At 39.5% G+C, this 20,114-nt stretch overlaps 1 protein-coding gene across 1 annotated transcript in view; it reads right to left on the bottom strand.

Annotated features, from left to right (window-relative positions):
• Nucleotides 1-20,114, bottom strand: part of HIBCH (3-hydroxyisobutyryl-CoA hydrolase) — a 1,142,718-nt gene that overhangs the window by 989,770 nt on the left and 132,834 nt on the right. The window contains exons 2-3 of the mRNA XM_086955371.1: nucleotides 3,850-3,892; nucleotides 3,411-3,551 (exon numbers count right to left, since the gene is read on the bottom strand). Coding sequence (XP_086811497.1) covers nucleotides 3,411-3,551; nucleotides 3,850-3,892 — 184 coding nt within the window. The remainder of the gene's footprint in view (nucleotides 1-3,410; nucleotides 3,552-3,849; nucleotides 3,893-20,114) is intronic.

The raw sequence follows: 20,114 nt of genomic DNA, 5'->3' as shown, positions 1-20,114 counted from the left end.
GGGAGAGATAATAGCAGAACATTCACATGAACAGGATACTACACAGTGGTTGATACCTAAATGATTACTCAGCAGGGTGGAACACATTGAGCCACCGTGAGGGGTAGGAATGACAGCTATCTGCCTTGAATGTGGAGAGCTGGACAGTGGGAGCGCTCAAACTTGTAGTACACCCACCTTGTCTTGTACAAGGCTGTGGTTCATGCCACAATAGTGAGAGGTTGGGTGCCGGTCAGTGCTGCATAGCTGGCTGCAGAGAGCGCACATGGGTTTACCAAATTAGTGCCATGGTTGGAGTCAGCCCAAAATCCTAACATTCCCTTCTCATAAGCTCTGGGAGAACCACCTTCCTCACCCAGTCCTTTGTAAGATAAACCATTGTGGTGCTGGTAAATATACAGAGGAGTCCTCCTCTTTGCCTTGGGCAACCGGATGTAGCTTCACAATCAGCAGCCATGTCACAGGTTATGACACAGTTAATTTTATTTAGCAGAAATTTCTGATTGCCATTTTACCTTTTCATAGTGATTGTTGCCTTAATTCTTCATAAATTGATATGTCTGATTCCCCCTACTTGCTGCCATAATGTAATATTGCTCTTTACAATTTTTATTACTTTAGAAATTGTTTGTGAGATTTTTAAATTATTGTGTTTTTACTTGTTAACAGTTTTGGAGCTGCTAAATACTTTACACATTTCCTAAGTTAGGCATGTCTGATCTGTTCCATAGCAACTAAGGGGTTGAACCCAGGTTGGAATTATTGAAACTGTATTTTGCCCTGGCAAGTGTATGACCTTATTCCTTGTGATGGATTCGCAACCACCCACATCAATTGCCCATTTTCATTTAATAATGCAAATCCGTATCCTTCTGAACTAAATTTAGCATAGTTTTGAAATCCAGGGTGGTAGGCCAAGAAAATAACAACATATGTTCAGCTTAGTGCATGCTCTGAATTTTCACAAAAATACAAAACCAATATAGACTTACATACCGGGGGAGGTACTTACAATTACTAAGGAATTAGTAGTTAACAAAACCAATTCATATCTATATCAAAAGGATTGAGTTAGAGTGAAATTCAAAGTAAAATTACGACATGGAATGTAGTAACTCTTTACAAGTTAGGGCAATAAAAGCAAGGCATCACCCATTGCTAGGCCACTGGTGCCAGTATTATTCTCAGGGAAACATGCTCTGCATCAGTTTTATAGTCAACATGAGAGCAAACTTCATATATTTGTGCATTGATCATTCCCTATAGCACCAGCACACAAGCACATTAGCTAGTATTTTAACTACAAAGACTGGGGGCCAGATGTAGGTAATCTTTATGAACCGATTCTAAAATACCGAATTTTACCGATTTGGTATTTTAGAATCGGTAAATGCTATGTAGGTAAATATTCGGAAAGTATTACTGAATTGGTACGATTTGGTATTTACAGAATCGGTATTTACCGATTCGGTAATTCCCATTCATTTCTATGGGCCTCCATGCCCATGGAATGAATTGGAATAACCAAATCGGTAAATATCGATTCGGTAAAATGGGGAACTCATTCAAGGGTGGCAGGGTGTCACATTGACACCCTGTTGCACCCCTGAATAGTGCATGGGTGCACATGTGGCAGACATACATGCCCTAAGGGCGAATTGGATGCGTAGCAATTGCTTACAGCTAAATGCTAAGAAAACCGAGGTCCTGATTCTAGGGAAGCAGGCGGAACTCTGGGGAAATCAGTGGTGGCCTCCTGAGCTGGGGGTGTCCCCCATTCCAGCGGCCGAAGTTAAGAACTTGGGGGTCTGGCTGGACTCCAACCTCTCTTTTACCAGCCATACAAAGAAGATTGCAGCTACCTGCTATGGTATTCTGCGAGGACTGAGACCAGTCCTCAAATTCTTCGACCCTCCTACTCGGCAACTGGTGGTCCAAGCCTCCATCCTCTCTCGGCTGGACTACGGGAGCGCACTGTTGCTTGGAGTCAATCAGGCTGAGGCCACTAGGCTGCAGAGGGTGCAGAACGCCGCTGAGAGGGCCATAGTTGGCCTCCCGAGACGTTGCTCTGTCTCTGCAGTCCTGACCTCCCTTCACTGGCTGCCGGTCAGACAGAGAATCAAATTTAAGGCTCTCTGTCTGACATTTAAGATCCTGAAACTCTCCTCTCCTCCTGCCCTTCGAGCCTGGTCTCTTCCTACGTCCCCACGCGGTCTCTCAGGTCGGAATCCCTTCATCTGGCAATTAAGCCTAGGTTCAGACTAAGTAGGATGGGAGGTCGCTCCTTTCGTGTATTGGCGGCTGGTCTATGGAACTCCCTCCCTGTCCATATTCGTGCCCTAAACAGTCTGACTCTCTTCAGACGCGCTATAAAAACCCACCTGTTTGCCTCCGCTGAGTGATTCCCTTTCTCTCCAGCACTGATCTGTTGTGTTGTGGCACTTGATCAGGCGCCAGGACGCCCCTTTGCTGGGGCAGCTGTGCGCCTAATAAATGTTATTAACATAACATAACATAACGTATGTCTGCCACATCGCACTGCTGTAAAAGCAAAATAATTGCTTTTGCAAAGGTTTTCGATATTTACCACCAACTTGTAGTTGGTGGTAAATACTGAATCCTTACCTATGCAATGCACTCATTTGAGTGCTCCCTACATTGCAAATTCGGTAATTTACTGATTCAGTATTTTAAGGAAACGGTAATTTACCGATTCCTTAAAATACCAAATCAGTAAATTACAGAATTTGGAATTGAGGCCACCTACATCTCAGTAGCCTAATACCGGTCTGTAACGGCCGAAATTCAGAAATTTCGTCCGTTACCGACCGGTATTAGGCGACCTACATCTGGCCCAAACTTCCTTGTACAAAATCCTCTGCACTGTTCAAATGTTTATGTGGACAGCTGAACATGATGAAAGCAAAGCCTAGGAAGAAACACTTCACGCCTTTACTTTAACCCCTTCGACGCTGATGACGAGCTGGGCTCGTCATGGCGTAGCCTCCTCGCACGCTGATGACGAGCCAAGCTCGTCACGTAAAGTGCGTTTCCGCAAAACCCAGCGTGCGAGCGGAATTCCGCTAGCGCGCATGGTGTTAAGCAAGCTTTGCTTTTGCTCAGCAGTTACACAGCGAACTGCTTCTTAAACCAAAGTGATTTAAGCATGTACATTAGCAAAATATTTATGATATATAGGTTCTGGGGTTAGAACACAATTCGACACAGATAAGCGGACATATCTATAATTGTATTGTTCATATTTTGTTCAAATCATGTCCAGTGGCCAAAATATTTTTGAAGTGTGTATGCAACATTGTCAACCCTCATAAAATTGAAATGTATGTAATATCTTGACACTTTAAATTAACACATAAAAAAAACTAAATGGAGAGAAGAGAATTGCTAACCTTTAACTGTGGATAAATCTGCTGTATCATGGACAGGTTGAGTGCATTCAAGGCCTTTGGTCTGTTCAGAGTAATCACTCCTGCACATCCCTTCTTCTCCAATAGAACGCCAGCTTCTGCACCGGTGTGCATCGACATACCCTGTGTACAAACCCAAATCTTCGTTATTTTTCAGGGTTAAGTAATTAGACGTCTTTGCTTTATATAAAAGCTGCAATACTGGCACCCAAATTCCTTCTTGTTAGTAAGCAAACCATGTAGGTGGACCTCTTAAATCTCATCTAGCGCACTGATATGCATCTGCATTCACCTAAAGTTGCCTGCATCCATAGGATACACGACCTTCGCCTAGGCTCTAGGTGTCTTAGTAGTGATTCATTCAGCCGACAAATGCTTTTAGATGTTTTTTTCTCTTGTAGGAGATGTATACTGTGCTTACCAGATGTTGAAGCACGATCTGCAGTCTGCCAAGTGACTTCAATCTGAAAAGAAAAAAAAGTGGCAACATTTTCAGAGATGTTACAAAACGAGCGTTTTTAAAGGTTCATCAGCATGCATGCATGTAAATGAGCTCTTAGCTCACCTTAAAGAAGTAGATTTCTCAAAGCATGAATACAAGAACAATCTTGATAAGATTATGTAAATTTCCTGCAAAAATGTTATTGTTCAGGCGAAGTGAACCACCGCGTCCCATTCTGAGCCTCGATTAGCAGCCAAATTGTGTTGTCAAAAATTGTTGCAGATATGCTGGTGATAAGTAACAGCTGGGGTGTTTTGCACAGCCATCTGCACAGCAAAAAGAGACCATTCTATCACCAAGCTCACCATTTCCACAAACTATCTTTGCAAAACCATCCCCATTCGATATAAACCAAACCATGTCTTCAATTTATTGAACTTCAACGAAAAAATAATCCGTAAAATACACTCAACTTAAATAGACTAGCAAAGCCCACAGAGAAAGCACCCAAGAAACAGCACTAGAGAAAAAAATGACCCTTACTTCATCCCTCACAGTATCCCAATAATCACCACAATCGAGGTAACTGTGTAGCAATCTCCGAACAAACATTTTTAAAGAGTATATCAAAATCATGGCCCGTCCAAATACTTTGCATTAAACCATGCTTTAAACAAAGCCAGCTATCCTCAAACACATCACCATACCCCAGCTCAAGTAAGCTCCTCGAGTTTTCCACCGGTCCCAATGGCACATCTGGCATCCATTAGAAAACCACTGTTGCCCAAGTCTAGTTAGTTCAAAAAACAATAATGGTCTACTTCATCAATTACATTAAGGCTTCAGTACCTAATTGTATACTCTCTGAATCTGGGACGAACCCTTCATAGCCACCCCTGTAGTAGAGACAGGACTACGAATACTTCTAGACCTTTCAGCAGCCTTCAGCACAGTAGACAATGAGTTTACGTGCCATCAATTCTTGCGGATAGCATGAGCCTTAAATCCCAAGACCCTTTTTTGGATACCACATACACAGCACAATCAGACTGGTATCTTTTCTCTCAAACTCCCATCATGAACTGACAATGTTTCACAAAGACCTCTTCCCGGCGACGGCATCTCAGACTCTTCTGAAAATCACAGATCACTGTGAGATATATATATATATAGATATATATATATATCTCACAGTGATCTGTGATATATATATATATATATATAGATATATATATCTATATATATATATATCTCACAGTGATCTGTGATTTTCAGAAGAGTCTATATATATCCAAAGTGATCCTTTGTTCTGAGAGCGCTCAACAGCGGGTGCTCTACACAGGGGCCAGATCCTGGCCCAATTAATTAATAATTTTCCACAAACGATGAGGCACTCCTCTTAGAATGGTTTTTCAGCTTCTTTTTATTTTAGCATTCACTCCACCAATGCGTTTAGACCACTCTAGGCTTTTTTCACGGTGAAAAAAGCCTAGAGTGGCTGAAACGCTTAAATAAAAAGAAGCTGAAAAACCATTTTAAGAGTGCTGCATCGGTTGTGGAAAAATATATGTCTATATATTCACTGAAAAAACCATATGAGTGATGTAATATGTGACGTCATCAGCAGTGCATTGCGGCGGCGCGAGTTATAGTTAGCTGAACTAACTATAACGGGGGAATTTCTATGGTTTTGTATGAGTGAAATGTCCAGCTAACTATAACATCTGTGAAACCTATGGTTTTTTAAAGTGACTTTCCAAGGTTTTTTAAATGCTAATTCCTAACTATAATGTGGCTGAAACCTATGGTTTTTCAGTGAATTTCAAAGGTTTTTTAAATGCTAATTCCTAACTATAACGGGTGTGAAACCTATGTTTTTTTTCAGTGAATTTCAAAGGTTTTGTAAATGATAAGTATTAAATGTATTAATAATTATATTTATTTCTTTTTATGACAATGTCTTACATCTTTAATATAAATATTTATATTTATTTCATTTTTTACATTATATTTCATATTCTTAATGTAAAATAATAACAAAACTAAGTTGAAAAATATTTTTTTAATTAATAATTTTTCCCAATATATTAAAATTGAATTCTATATAATTCCTTGAACACTGTTTTTTTTATCATCGTACCATTCGCATACACTAATGTATTTACACCATATTTGGCAGAGAGGTAGAGTTCGGTTTGCAGATTGTGCTTTTGGTTAAATGGAGTAAATCTGTTCAGTAGTTCATGAGAACATCCCAATAGACTATGCATGTAGTCTTCTATGCACTGGCAAACTTCTCTTTTATACCTTAAATTCCCCACTCTGTATCCTTACACTTCCAGTAAACACTATCACATTTCTGTTTCAGTATTTGTACTGACCATACAACACAATGTGCTTATCTGTACACTACTCTAAAAGAATCCATTCACTACATTAAAACACGAATCAGAAGATGTACAATAAGTGGTACATTCCCAGAGATATGACACTTATTGTGTACTATGATATCACCTCCTTCTGGCGCAGGGCTTTATAATGTGATGCACCTTCCACACACCATGACACATCTTTTACACTACCAGTGCATCACAAAAGTGACGTAACAGCTGTGTTAAAAGAAGCACAAGGGGGTTGTATATCTACCCCTAACACATAAATGTACATGTATTTATATAGCGCAAATCGCCCACATCGCAGGCATCTATGCGCTTGCTTAGGGAACCCGTCCTGGTATTCCCCTGTGAGATACCCCAGCAGGGTATCCACAAGGTGAAAGCCAGGCATCCCGCCACGAGGGGCCGTTGTGGAGATTAAGCAAGCTATTGCCCAGAGTCGCAGAGTGTGAACCCGTGACTCGAGAAGGCACCGGAGCGAGAATTATCGAGTCCGTGGAATTATTGAGCCCAACCCCCGTCGGGGCGGGGAATTGAACCCTGGTCCAGGGCTGATCTCAGCTTCCGGGTCTGCCGCCTCTAACCCCTGAGCCACACTTCTCCACATACAAATTCATCCAGGCAGTTTCACCAGCAGTGCAACTTGAAGCATAGACTTGTGACATATTTATATGGATATGTTACATTCAAGTGCTTCAGAGGTACTACAGTATACTATAGGTAAACACCTTATAGATGTATGCTGTAGCACTTCCTTATAGTTCTGCACTTTCACATTCACCATACACTAGTAATGTTTTCATTCATTCATTTATGAACTACACATTAATTCTGATAATCTTTCATGCACTAACATAGAAATATAGTTCTTTCTTTGACCAGTGAAGGTAGTTCTAAAAAGAACAGTTTTTTTTGTGTTTTTAGTATTCTTTGTTTATGTGTTTTGTCCATATGTTTTTTTTAAAACCAAAAAAATGGAACTGGAACCCAAAAAGTGTCCAACTGGAACAAAATAAAAAAATAAAAAAAGCTAATGTCGAGGACAGCGATGCTCCTGCATCCTGCGTTTTATCAGATCAATAGACTGTTCACTATAACACAAGTTTACCGCAATGAATGCATACACTTTTAACATCAGCAAAATTAGGATCAATTTGTGGGTGTGGACTGCATTCTGAAAATTCTGCTGCAGTACTTGATGTGCTTGGTGCAGAAGCAGGTGGGTTCTCCTGCAACCTCTGTGTTGCAGCTCGAGCAAAGTTTTTGGGGTGCAAGTTCTTCACGTGTCGCACCATATTTGTGGTGCCAAAGGAGTTTTTTTAGATGGATCACCCCCTGAAATACTTGTTTGGCAAATATTACAGGTTACTTTTGGAGCATTAACCTTTTTTTGCCCTTCTGGAAAAGTAAAAAATTGCCAAATTAAAGCTTCTTTCCTCTTCTTTGGAGGTTCTTCAGGAATGAAATAGTCCTCTGAAGAATGGCTGGAATATGAGTCCATTGCTGTTATTATGGTAATCTTCCTTCTATTTGACAGGATTCTCAAAACAGATGCTTCTTCTTAGAAAGACAAAGTAGAATGTTTAAAATGGGATGGAACTTTCAACAATTGGAATAGAAACTATTATGAACCAATCAAATCCCATCTTTTAAAGTCACATGGCTTTGCGTCCGCTTACGCTGAGCTTACGGTGCTCTTAAGATGCGAGTACACATGACGTTCCAACGCTATTTGTGCAATTGCTTTTAAAAGTAATATACGATTGTTTAAAGTTTACAAAAACAATTTTCATAACTATTCTACATAATGTATTCTGTTAGTATGTTCATTAAATACATAAATATATGTTTTTAAACAATTAAAACATTCGCGCCTTACGCGTACGGGGCGCCGTACATGACGTCACACAGAAGCTTTGATGCGACGCATAACGTCAAAGCGTATTCGTAGCACATGCGCGAGTACGCTCTGAGAATGATTAGCAATACAAACTATGGTGCAATCACTCTCGCATGTGAAATCAGAGGACAGGGCGCGCTACAAGAATAGTTACAAGTGCTCACTCATTGGAGATCGGATTCTGGGTCTGTCTTGGCGCACATGGAAACCCCACCCCATGTCTCTCTGTTGTTAATTATTGGTGCACACACTCACACTTGCGCAGTGCACGTCCGCCCACATTTTCCCACATATCACCACATACCTTTCTTGCTATTACTAAGCCTGGAACCCAATACATTAGCCAATGGGAGGTCCCCCAGGTCCGTCATTCTTCTAGATCGCGAAAACGCTACCAATAACGACCATGGACTTACTTTGGTCAGTCCCCGCGGTTCCCATATAAAACGGATAGTGATCTAACCACGCTCTCTTTTGCCTCTGCTGTGGTTAGACAGACAGACTCTCCTCGTCGTCGATTGTACTACGAACTGTTTTCTCAAGCGGAGGAGGACTTTTGACACTCGACGTGGTGTCACTGCTGCTGCCTTCCAGCCAGGCCATCATAGACACAGTGCCGGCGCCGCCAGCGCCCACCCACCCAGGCCCAGCCAAAGTCCCAGCCTTTGAAGACAAGACAAGAGACGACAAAAGCAAAGGTAGGAGAAGCTGTTGTAAATTGTACCTGCATGATAGTATTTTTAACAAAAAACATGTTTTACAGTCACGTGGCCCTCGAAGCTCTGGTTTGCTTTATTTATGTGCGACAAATACTTTGTACTTCATTGTATTTGCTCCCTCCTAATCCTCCTGTGACTTTTAATATTTATTGCTACCTCACGTGGCCTTTCCAGGCCTCTATTAATATTTATCATATATAATTGATCATAATATTTCCTTCTGCGTCTAGGAGCCCTCCTTAGCCTTTTCTAAATTAATTGTACGTGCATGAATTTCTGTGTCGTATTTTTGAAGTGTCACATGCTTTATCCTGTATTCTTATAAATTGTGCGTTCATAATAGTATTATTTTTTAACTGCGTCATGTGGCTCTTCCAGCTCTGTTTTGCTTTATTTTTTTGCTTCATGTGCTTTGTACTTGATCGTATTTGTTCCCTCCTAATCGTCCTGTAACGTGTATTAAGTATTGCTACCTCTTGTGGCCTTCCCGGGTCTCTATTATTATTCATCATATATAATTAATCATAATTTTTCCTTCTGAGTCAAGGAGCCCTCCTTGGCCTTTTCTAAATAAATTGCATGTGCATGAATTTCTGTGTCGTATTTTTGAAGTGTCACATGCTTTAGCCTGTATTCTTATAAATTTTGCGTTCATAATATTATTTTTTAACTGCGTCATGTGGCCCTCCCACCTCTGTTTTGCAGTACAGTAGGAAATTCAGCCTTCATTTAATGCAGAGGGAATTCTACTATATGTCTTCACATTTTCTTTAAATAACTGACAAAAAGCATTTGTCTATCTCTGTGTCAACAAATGCCTTCAATCTACATTGCGCAAGGACAAGGAACCAAAGATACTGCTTACTCATTCTACCATAAATAATCACCAAGAAGAGTGAACACTTTTATGTTATAGTGAAACAAACTATTCCTTTTAAATGGAATTGATGCAGAATTCAATCGACAAAAGACATTACTTCAATTACTGTTCCTACCCCCGACCATGTGTAATCACAGGGTACGTTCCACCTCAGCGCCAAAGGTATTACTAACTCAGTGCACCAGAAATCATCAACACAGGACCGTATTGAATAACATGACTTATTTACCAAATAAAAATATCCTATTTTTTGGAGATATAGTTCAACTTAACAACCAACATTGATTAAAAAAAAACTTGATTTTAAAGACTTTTAAAGACTTTGCTACCAATGCGTCCTGCTTGGACCACGCATAATCGCAGACTTCACAGAACTTTGTTCCTTCAGGTGCCACTAACTCATTCCACCACATATCATCACTGCATTCACACACACTAAATTATCAATATTGTGCAGCTGTAATCAATGACACGTAGTCATGAAGTCTTGGTAACCGCTACCTCCTACCATCACCACAAGTCCATACTCAGCCAGAATTTAACTGATTCTTCATTCATTATGTATAAAGTACAGTACCAAATAAGGTAAACTACCTCAAACCTACACAAAATCGCCAATTGCCCTTACTAAGCCAGAATTCACAAGACCAATAAAAATTACTACTAGTACATCCTGTCCGGACCACACATCTTCGCAAGCTCCACAAACCTTGTTGTTTCAGGTACCACTAACTCAGTGGAAACTTAACTAAGTATAACACCTATTTCATATTCTGATTCAAACTCAACACCATTTATCAAGCCTTTTTGGTGTAGCTACTACCCCGGCCGAAGGCAATGGAAAATTTGCGCACTTCCTGCCTTTCTTGGCTGTGGTTATCAATTACTCCTCAATTTCATATTCTAATTCAAACTCATGTCCCTTTATCAAGCCTTTTTCATGTAGATACTGCACTGGCAGAAAGCAGAGGGAAATTTGCGCACTTCCTTAATTTCTTCGTAGGGGTTATGAACTCTTGTTCAATTTCATATTCCTATTCAAAGTGCAGGCCCTTTATCAAGCCCTTTTTGTTCCATCAACTACATTGACCGTACGCAGTGACAAATTTGCATGCCTTTCAGAGACAATTTCACAATGTCCTCAGATTTTCTTAAACTTTGAACAGTAGAAAATTCAGCCTTCATTTCTTTAATTTAGAGATATTTCTACTGTATGTCTTCAGATTTTGTTTAAATAAGTGACAAAAAGCATTCCTCCATGTCTCTGTCAACTACTGCCTTTGATCCACACTACGGACAGCAGGGTTCAAAACATGAATTCAGCTTTCCATCTACACTATCCACAGCATTCAAATTAGCCTTCATTTATGTAAGGAAGACACAATTTTATTAATGGATGGCACAAGAAACATTCCTCAATGTCTATACTAAGTACTACCTTCAAATGTACACTACGAACAACAGAGCTTACCTCTTCATACCACGAGCACATCAGTACCACAGAAAACATTGACTCCAGCCTTCCTTTATTTAAGGTAGAGACTAATGGAGTCTATATCTTCTGGTTTTGTAAAAGAATGTGACAAATAGTATTCATCTATAACTGTGCTCACTAAACCCTTCAATCTACACTGCAGACAGTAGGGTTTACAACTTGAATTCACCTTTCCATCTACACTAAGGACAACATTGAATCTAGCCTTGCTTTATTTAAGACAGACAATTGTACTGTGTCCTCAGATTCTGTTAACTGTGACAAAACAGCATTCATCGATCTTTGTGTCAACAACTGCCTTCAATCAAACAGATTTGTATAGCGCGCTACTCACCCGTTAGGGTCTCAAGGTGCTGGGCAGGGGGGTGCAGGGGGGGGGCGCTACTGCTCGAATAGACAGGTTTTGAGCTGTTTCCTGAAGGAGAGGTGGTCCTGGGTCAGACGTAGGTTGGTGGGGAGGGAGTTCCATGTCTTGGCCACCAGGTAGGAGACGGATCTTCCTCCGGCAGTGGTTCTGCGAATGCGTGGGACGGTGGCGAGGGCGAGGCTGGCGGACCGGACCTTCAATCTACACTGCGGACAGCTGGGTTCACAACTTGAATTCAGCTTCGGAACTAAATTGGTCTTCAATTACTGTGCTGACAACTGCCTTCAATATATTCTGCGCGGTCAGAAAAATCAAAACTTGATAGCAGGAGCTCCACTACTACAGAAAACATTCAATTCAGCCTTGATTTATTTAAGGTATAGACTAATGGATTTTATGTCTTCCGATTTTGTAAAAGAATCTCACAAACAGCATTCATCTATAACTGTGCTCACTAGAGCCTTCAATCTACACTGCGAATAGTAGGGTTCACAACTTGAATTCACCTTTCCATCTACACTAAGGACAACATTGAATTTAGCCTTGCTTTATTTAAGAAAGACAATTGTACTGTGTCCTCAGATTCTGTTAACTGTGACAAAATAGCACTCATCGATCTTTGTGTCAACAACTGCCTTCAATCTACACTGCGGGCAGCTGGGTTCATAACTTGAATTGAACTTTCCTTCTACATTAAGTACAGCATTGTATTCAGCCTTGCTCTCCTTAAGGCAGAGACATTATACTGTGTCCTCACATTCTGTTAACTGTACAAAATAGCATTCATCAATGTTTGTGTCAATTAGTACCTTCGATGTACATTACGGACAGCAGGTTTCACAACTTCAATTGAGTTTTGCATGTAAATGTCTCTTCATTATGTGTGCTTAAAAGTACCTTCAATCAATTCTGCACTCAGAAGAGTTCACAACTAGATACCAAGAGCGCCAGCACTACAGAAAACATTCAATACAATCTTGATTTACTTAAAACAGACAATTGCAAAATGTCCTCAGATTTTCTTAAAGTTTGAACACTAGGAAATTCAGCCTTCATTTATTTAATGCAGACACAATTCTACTATATGTGTTCACATTTTGTTTAAATAAGTGACAAAAACCATTCGTCTATGTTAACAACTGCCTTCAATCCACACTGCACAGGAAACGTACAAGCTCAACGCCTAAGATACTACTTACTCAGTGTACCATAAATCATCACAAAACAGTTTTATGTCACAGTGAGACATACTGTCTTTTTAAATGGAATTGATACAGAATTCACTCAACAAAAGACATTACTTCAATTACTGTACCTCCCCCCGACCACACATCATCACAAGGTACATTCAAGCACAGCGCCAAAGGTATTATTAACTCAGTGCATCACAACTCATCACCACATGACCGTATTGAATGGGATGACTTATTTAGAAAAAAATATATCCTACTTTTTAAAGATCTACTTCAACTTCTGTGAATGGACAACCAATATTTATTAGAAAATTGGATTTTAAAGACTTTGCTACTATGCGTCGTGCTTGGACTACGCATCAACACACTCCGTAGAACTTTGTTGCTTTAGATACACACTTGCTGCCTTTCTTGGCTGGGATTATCAATTATTCTTCAATTTCATATTCGAATAGAACATCAAGGCCCTTTGTCAAACCTTTTTGTCATAGCTACTACCCCTGCTGAAGGTTAATACTTCAAAAGTAATCTGTAAAATTTGCCAAACAACTCTCTCCAAGGGTGATCCAGATAAAAAAAGACTTCTTTCGCACAGCAAATATAGTGCGACACGTGAAGAACTTGCACCAAAACAACTTTGCTTGAGCTGCAACACAAAAATTGCAGGGCAACTCACCTGCTGCTGCACCAAGCACTTAAACTGCTGCAACAGCATCTTCGGCAAGCAGTCCATACTCACATATTAATCTTGATTTTAGTAAACTTACATTTCTATACATTTATTGCAATGAACTTTTCTGTTTTGTGAAACAGTCTATCAACTTCATAAAAAACAGAAACATATCTGTCCTCAACATTACTCATTAGACATTTATCAACCTTTTTTGTTGTAACTACTCCCATCAAAAGCAGTTGGAAATATGCACACTTGCCTTTCTTGACTGGGGCTATAAATTATTTTTCTTCTAATACAAATTCAAAGTGCACACCCTTTATTCAGCCTTTTGTTAACTACTTCCCATAAATTGCAGTGCGTAATTTCCACACTTGCATCCTTTCTTCCGATGCACAGTCTGTAATGTGCTCGGTATCCAAATATCTACTTCCATGATAAGACAATGCTTACTTTAAGCATCTTCAACATTTCTAACTTTTTACCTTATTCATCTTCCAATCAATGAACACATCATCCACGTGTACACACACTTACTTGCGGCCTTTCTTGGCTGGGGTTATCAATTATTCTTGAATTTCATATTCTGATTCAAACTCTAGGCCCTTTATCGTTCCTTTTTAATGGAGATACTACCCCGGACGAAGGCAGTGACAAATTTGCGCACTTGCTGCCTTTCTTGGCTGGGGTTATCAATTATTCTTCAATTTCAAATTGTGATTCAAACTCATGGCCCTTTATCAAGCCTTTTTGTTATAGCTACTACCCCAACCGGAGGCAGTGGGAAATTTGCACACTTGCTGCCTTTCTTGGACGGGGTTATCCATTATTCTTCTTGTAATACAAATTCAAGGTACAGGCCTTTTATTGAGCCTTCTTGGTAACTATTACTCGTAAATGGCAGTGGGTAATTTGCACACTTGCGTCCTTTCTTGCATCCTTTCTACCGCACAGTGTGTGTACTTTGTGCACTTCCATTGCTTGCTTAGATGTAGGACCCATTTGTTAGGCTCCCACTGCGGAATCCAACGCACAGTCTGTGTAATGGACTTGAAATCCAAACATCCACTTCCCTGACAAGACAGTGGGTACTTTGCGCATCTGCAGCCTTTCTTATTTTTCACCTTTTTTATAACCCGAGAAAGGGGCCAATATTGTTATTTTTCAACACTACCACCCAGTGTCAGGAGTGTGTATTTTATGCACTTCCTTGCTTACTTGCATGTGGAAGCAGTTTCCCAAGACTCTCACTCTATGTAATGGACTGGAAATCCAAACATCCACTTCCCTGACAAGGCAGTAGGTATTGTGCGGGTCTGCTGCCTTTGTTATTTTTCACCTTATTTATCTTTCACTCAATCAACACATCATCCACACATACACACACCTACTCACTGCCTTTTTGACAGGGGTTATCAATTATTGTTCAATTTCATATGCCTATTCAAAGTGTAGGCCCTTATCAATTATTCTTCTTGTAATACAAATTCAAAGTACAGGCCCTTTATTGAGCCTTCTTGGTAACTATTACTCGTGAATGGCAGTGGGTAATTCGCACACTTCCTGCCGTTCATGTATAATAACAAGCTTAATAAAAGTCTACCAATATTAAAAAAGAGCCAGTATTGTCTATGGTTATCAAATCTTCTGTTTGTTATTCTAATTCAAAGTACAGGGCTTTTATTGAGCCTTCTTGGTAACTACTACCCGTGAATGGCAGCGGGTAATTTGCACACTTGCAGCCTTTCTTATTTTTTACATTATTCATCTTCCACTCAATCAACACACCATCTACACGTACACACACACCTACTTGCTGCCTTTCTTGGCTATGGTTATCAACTATTCTATTTCATATTCGTATTCAAACTGCAGGCCCTTTATCGAGCCTTTTTGTTGTAACAACTACCCCAGCCGAAGGCAGTAAGAAATTTGCACACTTACTGACTTTCTAGAAGTGTATTAGTGTTTCCTGGAAGTGTAAGGAAACAGACTGGGCAATTAAAGGTATAAAATACAAATTTGCCGGTGCATGAAAATCTGCATACATAGTCTATAGGGGTTTCAAGCAGTCCATGCCCTAAGGCCCACTTTGCAACATGAGTACTTCAGTACTAGCTGAATGATTACAATTCTGCAAAAAGATTGTCTCAAACCATTTTAATAAATGTATTCTTATAACATCTCATACCTTAATAGAGCTTATAAAATAATTTCATCATGTATTTCATATTCCTGATTAACAATTTCAAAATTCATATGATCATACTCGATGTCATCTAATGCTTCCAGAAAACCAACATCTAAGGTTTAGTCTAGGAAATCACAGCCAATATCTGCAGCATTTATATCTTCCTCTTCATTCTCGCTACTTGTAAAAAGTATGTTCAGCTCTTCTATGACACTTACTAATTTCGAAACGGTCTTCCAAATTGTTTTGTTGATTTTCTATACTGAATTTCTCATGTTGTAGCTCCTTGTACAAAAACATAAACACTTCATTTTATCTTTACTGTAATATCAGCATATGTGGTGATTCATATGAATTATATTAGGTATTTATTTTGCAAATAAAGCAACAATATTTTGTACATGAGTATTTTATTTTGAAAACATTTGAAAATTAAATACAATAAATAGTGTCACTCTGCATTGTGTCAAGTGCTTTATTTATTTATCCTACCTACTGTGTTGCAAACTTAAAACAGTGACGACACCAGTGCCATGCTTTGACTCACCCCTTTACGATGTCAATTAGGGTGGAGGGAAGCAAAGGAAAAGAGTAAAGTACATGTCTACACTTGTACTGCTATATTCAGAACACTGGATGAAGCACTGAATAAAAAAACTCAGATTCAAAAACACATACACAAAAGAAGGAAAGCTAAACAAATAGGACTCCGAATCTTGAACACAAACTGGTAAGTAAGCAAAAGAACGAAAAAGCTAAAAACACTGAAACGGCTGCTACGCTGTGGAACTCATTTTTCAAAGAGGTAGAAACATACTGTAAATAAAACGGAATTCAAATAAAGAAAAAGTAAAAAACATACATGGATGAAAAAGTCACTAGAGGAATACTCTGTTCCCCAACATAAAAAAAGGGTTTTACTGAAATTAAATGTACAAATGTTTAAGGAGCTGCAAAGGAACCCATTCCCCGGGACTCAAAAGATATCATTAGGGACCGTGTGGGGAACACCAATACCCCCACGATCCCAGCCGGCTCTTTCTCTTTTTAAATATATAGCCTAAAAATACATGAACGACGCCCTGAGCAAGCCTAGATGGTCAGGATGTTTCTACCCTGCCCCCTTTCCTTATTTCTCAACTTTGTTTTACTGTTTTCTTGTGACTCGGTTCTAGCGACGAACAAGATGGCTGCCAACACTTCCTGGTTTGACAAACAGTTGACAATCAATCAGCATGCAGCTCGTGCTCATAATTGTACGGATTTCCGTATGTGTGCCGTACTCCGTCTCTAGATATCGCTATGATTTTACTTGTAATTTTGTCAGAAACTACTGAACGGATTTACACCATTTAACAAAAAGCACAATCTGCGAACCGAACTCTACCTCTCTGCCAAATTTGGTGTAATTCCGTTCAGCCTTTCGGGCTGTAGCCCTGGATGAAGGTATGTGTATATTGTGTATATATTCACTAAGATATACTTAATAAGTCAGTTATACAATAAATTTTACCAAAAAAAAACATCCATTTAGACACTTATTTACCCATTTATTCTTCCATCGACCTTTAGATATACATACATTAATAAAAAAAATTCAGAAAGACACACATTCACTGGATGATGTCATCAGTGATGTCATCAGGGATGTCATTTGAGATGTCATGAGTGATGTCACTGACCATGTCATGAGTGATGTAATATGTGACGTCATCAGCAGTGCATTGCGGGCGCGCAAGTTATAGTTAGCTGAGCTAACTATAACGGAGGAATTTCCAAGGTTTTGTTTTAGAGAAATGTTCAGCTAACTATAACGTGTGAAACCTATGTTTTTTTCAAAGAATTTGCATGGTTTTTTAAATGCTAATTCCTAACTATAACGTGTGTGAAACCTATGGTTTTTTCAGTGAATTTCAAAGGTTTTGTAAATGATAATTTATACATTTTTATATTTATTATGTCTTCCTTTTTATACTAATTTCTTATATTTTTAATATAAATATTTATATTTATTTTTTAGATTATATTTCATATTCCTATTATAAAATATTAACAAATCTAAATTGCTAAGTAATTTTTGAATGAATTATTGCTTGACGTCGGTTGCAAGTATAACACAGCTCCAGCAATTCTCTTGGGGCCCTATGCTCACAATGCTGTATCAATCCTTACACCTGCTTCAAGCATGTGCAAGGTTTTGACGCAGCATAAGCTCAAAAGCTACTGAATAAAATGTTATACATTTCACTCAGTCACTTTTAGGAGGCCTTGCTGCACCCCCTTCTGCACAAGAAAGCCTCTTCTGGCACAGCGCTTTACAATGTAATACACCCTCCAGATGCGTCACATTGATAATAGCACACACCATGGCACATCTTTTGCACCACCACTGTGTCACAAAAGTGACGCAACGGCTGTGTAAAAGAGGCACAAGAGGATTGTAAATCCGCCCCTAACACATACAAATTCACCCAGGCACTTTCACCAGCAGCGCAAATTGAAACCTAGACTTGTAACATATTTATGTATATATGATACATTCAAGTGCTTCGGACATACTACAGTATTCTATAGATAAACACCTTATAGATTTATTCTGTAGCAGTTCCTTATAGTTCTGCACTTTCACATTCTCCATACACTAGTAACATATTCATTCATTCATTCATTTATGAACTACACATTCATTCTGACAAACTTTTACACACTAACATAGAAATATAGTTCTTTCTTTGTCCAGTGAAGGTAGTTCTAAAAAGAACTGGTTTTTTTGTTTTGTATTTTTTTTGTGTTTTCTCAACAAATTCCAAGCGGAACAAAAGAATAAAACAAAGAACTAATGTTGAGGACAGCAATGATCCTGCATCCTGCGTTTCATCAAGTCTATAGACTGTTCCCCATAACACAAAAGTTTATTGCAATAAATGCATAGAATTTTAAGTTTAGCAAAGTCAGAATCAATATGTGGGTGTGGACTGCGTGCTGAAAATGCTGCTGACGCAGTTGATGTTCTTGGTGCAGAAGCAGGTGGGTTCTCGTGCAACCTCCGTCTTGCAGCTCGAGCAAAGTTCTTGGGGTGCAAGTTCTTCACGCGTCGCACCAGATCTGCTGTGCCAAAGGAGTATTTTTTACATGAATCACCCCTTGAAAGAGTTGTTTCACAAATTTTACAGGTTACTTTTGGAGCATTAACCCTTTTTTGACCTTCTGGAAAAGTAAAAAAACTTCCAGATTAGAGCTTCTTTCCTCTTCTTTGGACGTTCTTCAGGAATGAAATCTCCCTCAGAAGAACTGCTGGAATATGACTCCATTGCTCTGATTATTGTGATCTTCCTTCTATTTGAGAAGATTCTCAGAACAAATGCTTCTTCTTAGAAAGTCAAAGTCGAATAATTATAATGGGACGGAACTTTCAACAGCCGCAAAAGGAAAAGTTATGAACCAATCAAATCTCTCCTTTTAAAGTCAAATGGCTTTGCGTACGCTTAAGATGCTCTTGCGCAGCTCTTTCAATACGAGTACGCATGATGTTCTACCGCGATTTGTGTAATTCTTTTTAAAAGTAATATATGATTATTACAAGCATTAAAAAAATCATAGTTATCCCAAATGTCTGCCCTTAGTATGTACATTAAATACATGCATGTTTTAAACCAAGTAGAAACATTGCCCTCTTTCGCATACAGAACGCTGTACATGACGTCACACCGAAGCTTTAATGCGACGCGTAACGTCAAAGCATATTCGTACCGTAAGAGCGGGTACACACTGAGTATGATAAGCAGCACAAACTATGGTGCGATCACCCTCTCTGTGACAAATCAGAGCTCAGGGCGCGCTAAGGAGAATGATTAGAAGTGCTGACTCATTGCAGATCCGATTCTGGGCCTGCCTCTGCGTGCATTAGAACACCGACTCCATCTCTCGCTGTTGTTAATTGTTAGTGCACACACTCATACTTGCACATGCGTGGTGCACGCCCGGCCACACTACCCACATGCCACCACCTAGCATGCTTGCTATCATTTAGCCTGCAAATCAATACATTACCCAATGGCATGTCCCCCAGGGCCATTATTCTTGCAGACCGCGAAAACGCTATCAATGACGGCCCTGGGCCTGGTTTGGTCAGCCCCCGCGGTTCCCATATAATGCGGGCACTGACATGAGCACGCGCTCTTTTGCCTGCCTCTGCTGCGGTGACAGACAGACTGTTGAAAACACCTCAGACTCAGTGAAACCGCAGCCTTTCAAGACACGACAAAAAACGACAGAAGCAAAGGTAAGAGAAGACGTCACAACATCAGCCTCCACTGTAAATTGTATATACATAATGCTATTTTTCTATCCTTCATATGGCTTTCCTACCCCTCAATGATTTTAAATTGTACTTACATAATTGAAATATTTCTTTATAAGTCACGAGTTCC

This window comes from Lissotriton vulgaris, chromosome 2_1, assembly GCF_964263255.1.
Source record: "Lissotriton vulgaris chromosome 2_1, aLisVul1.2, whole genome shotgun sequence".
Lineage (NCBI taxonomy): Eukaryota > Metazoa > Chordata > Amphibia > Caudata > Salamandridae > Lissotriton > Lissotriton vulgaris.
The sequence above is the reverse complement of the archived record's forward strand: the minus strand, read 5'-3'. Positions and strand labels throughout refer to the sequence as shown.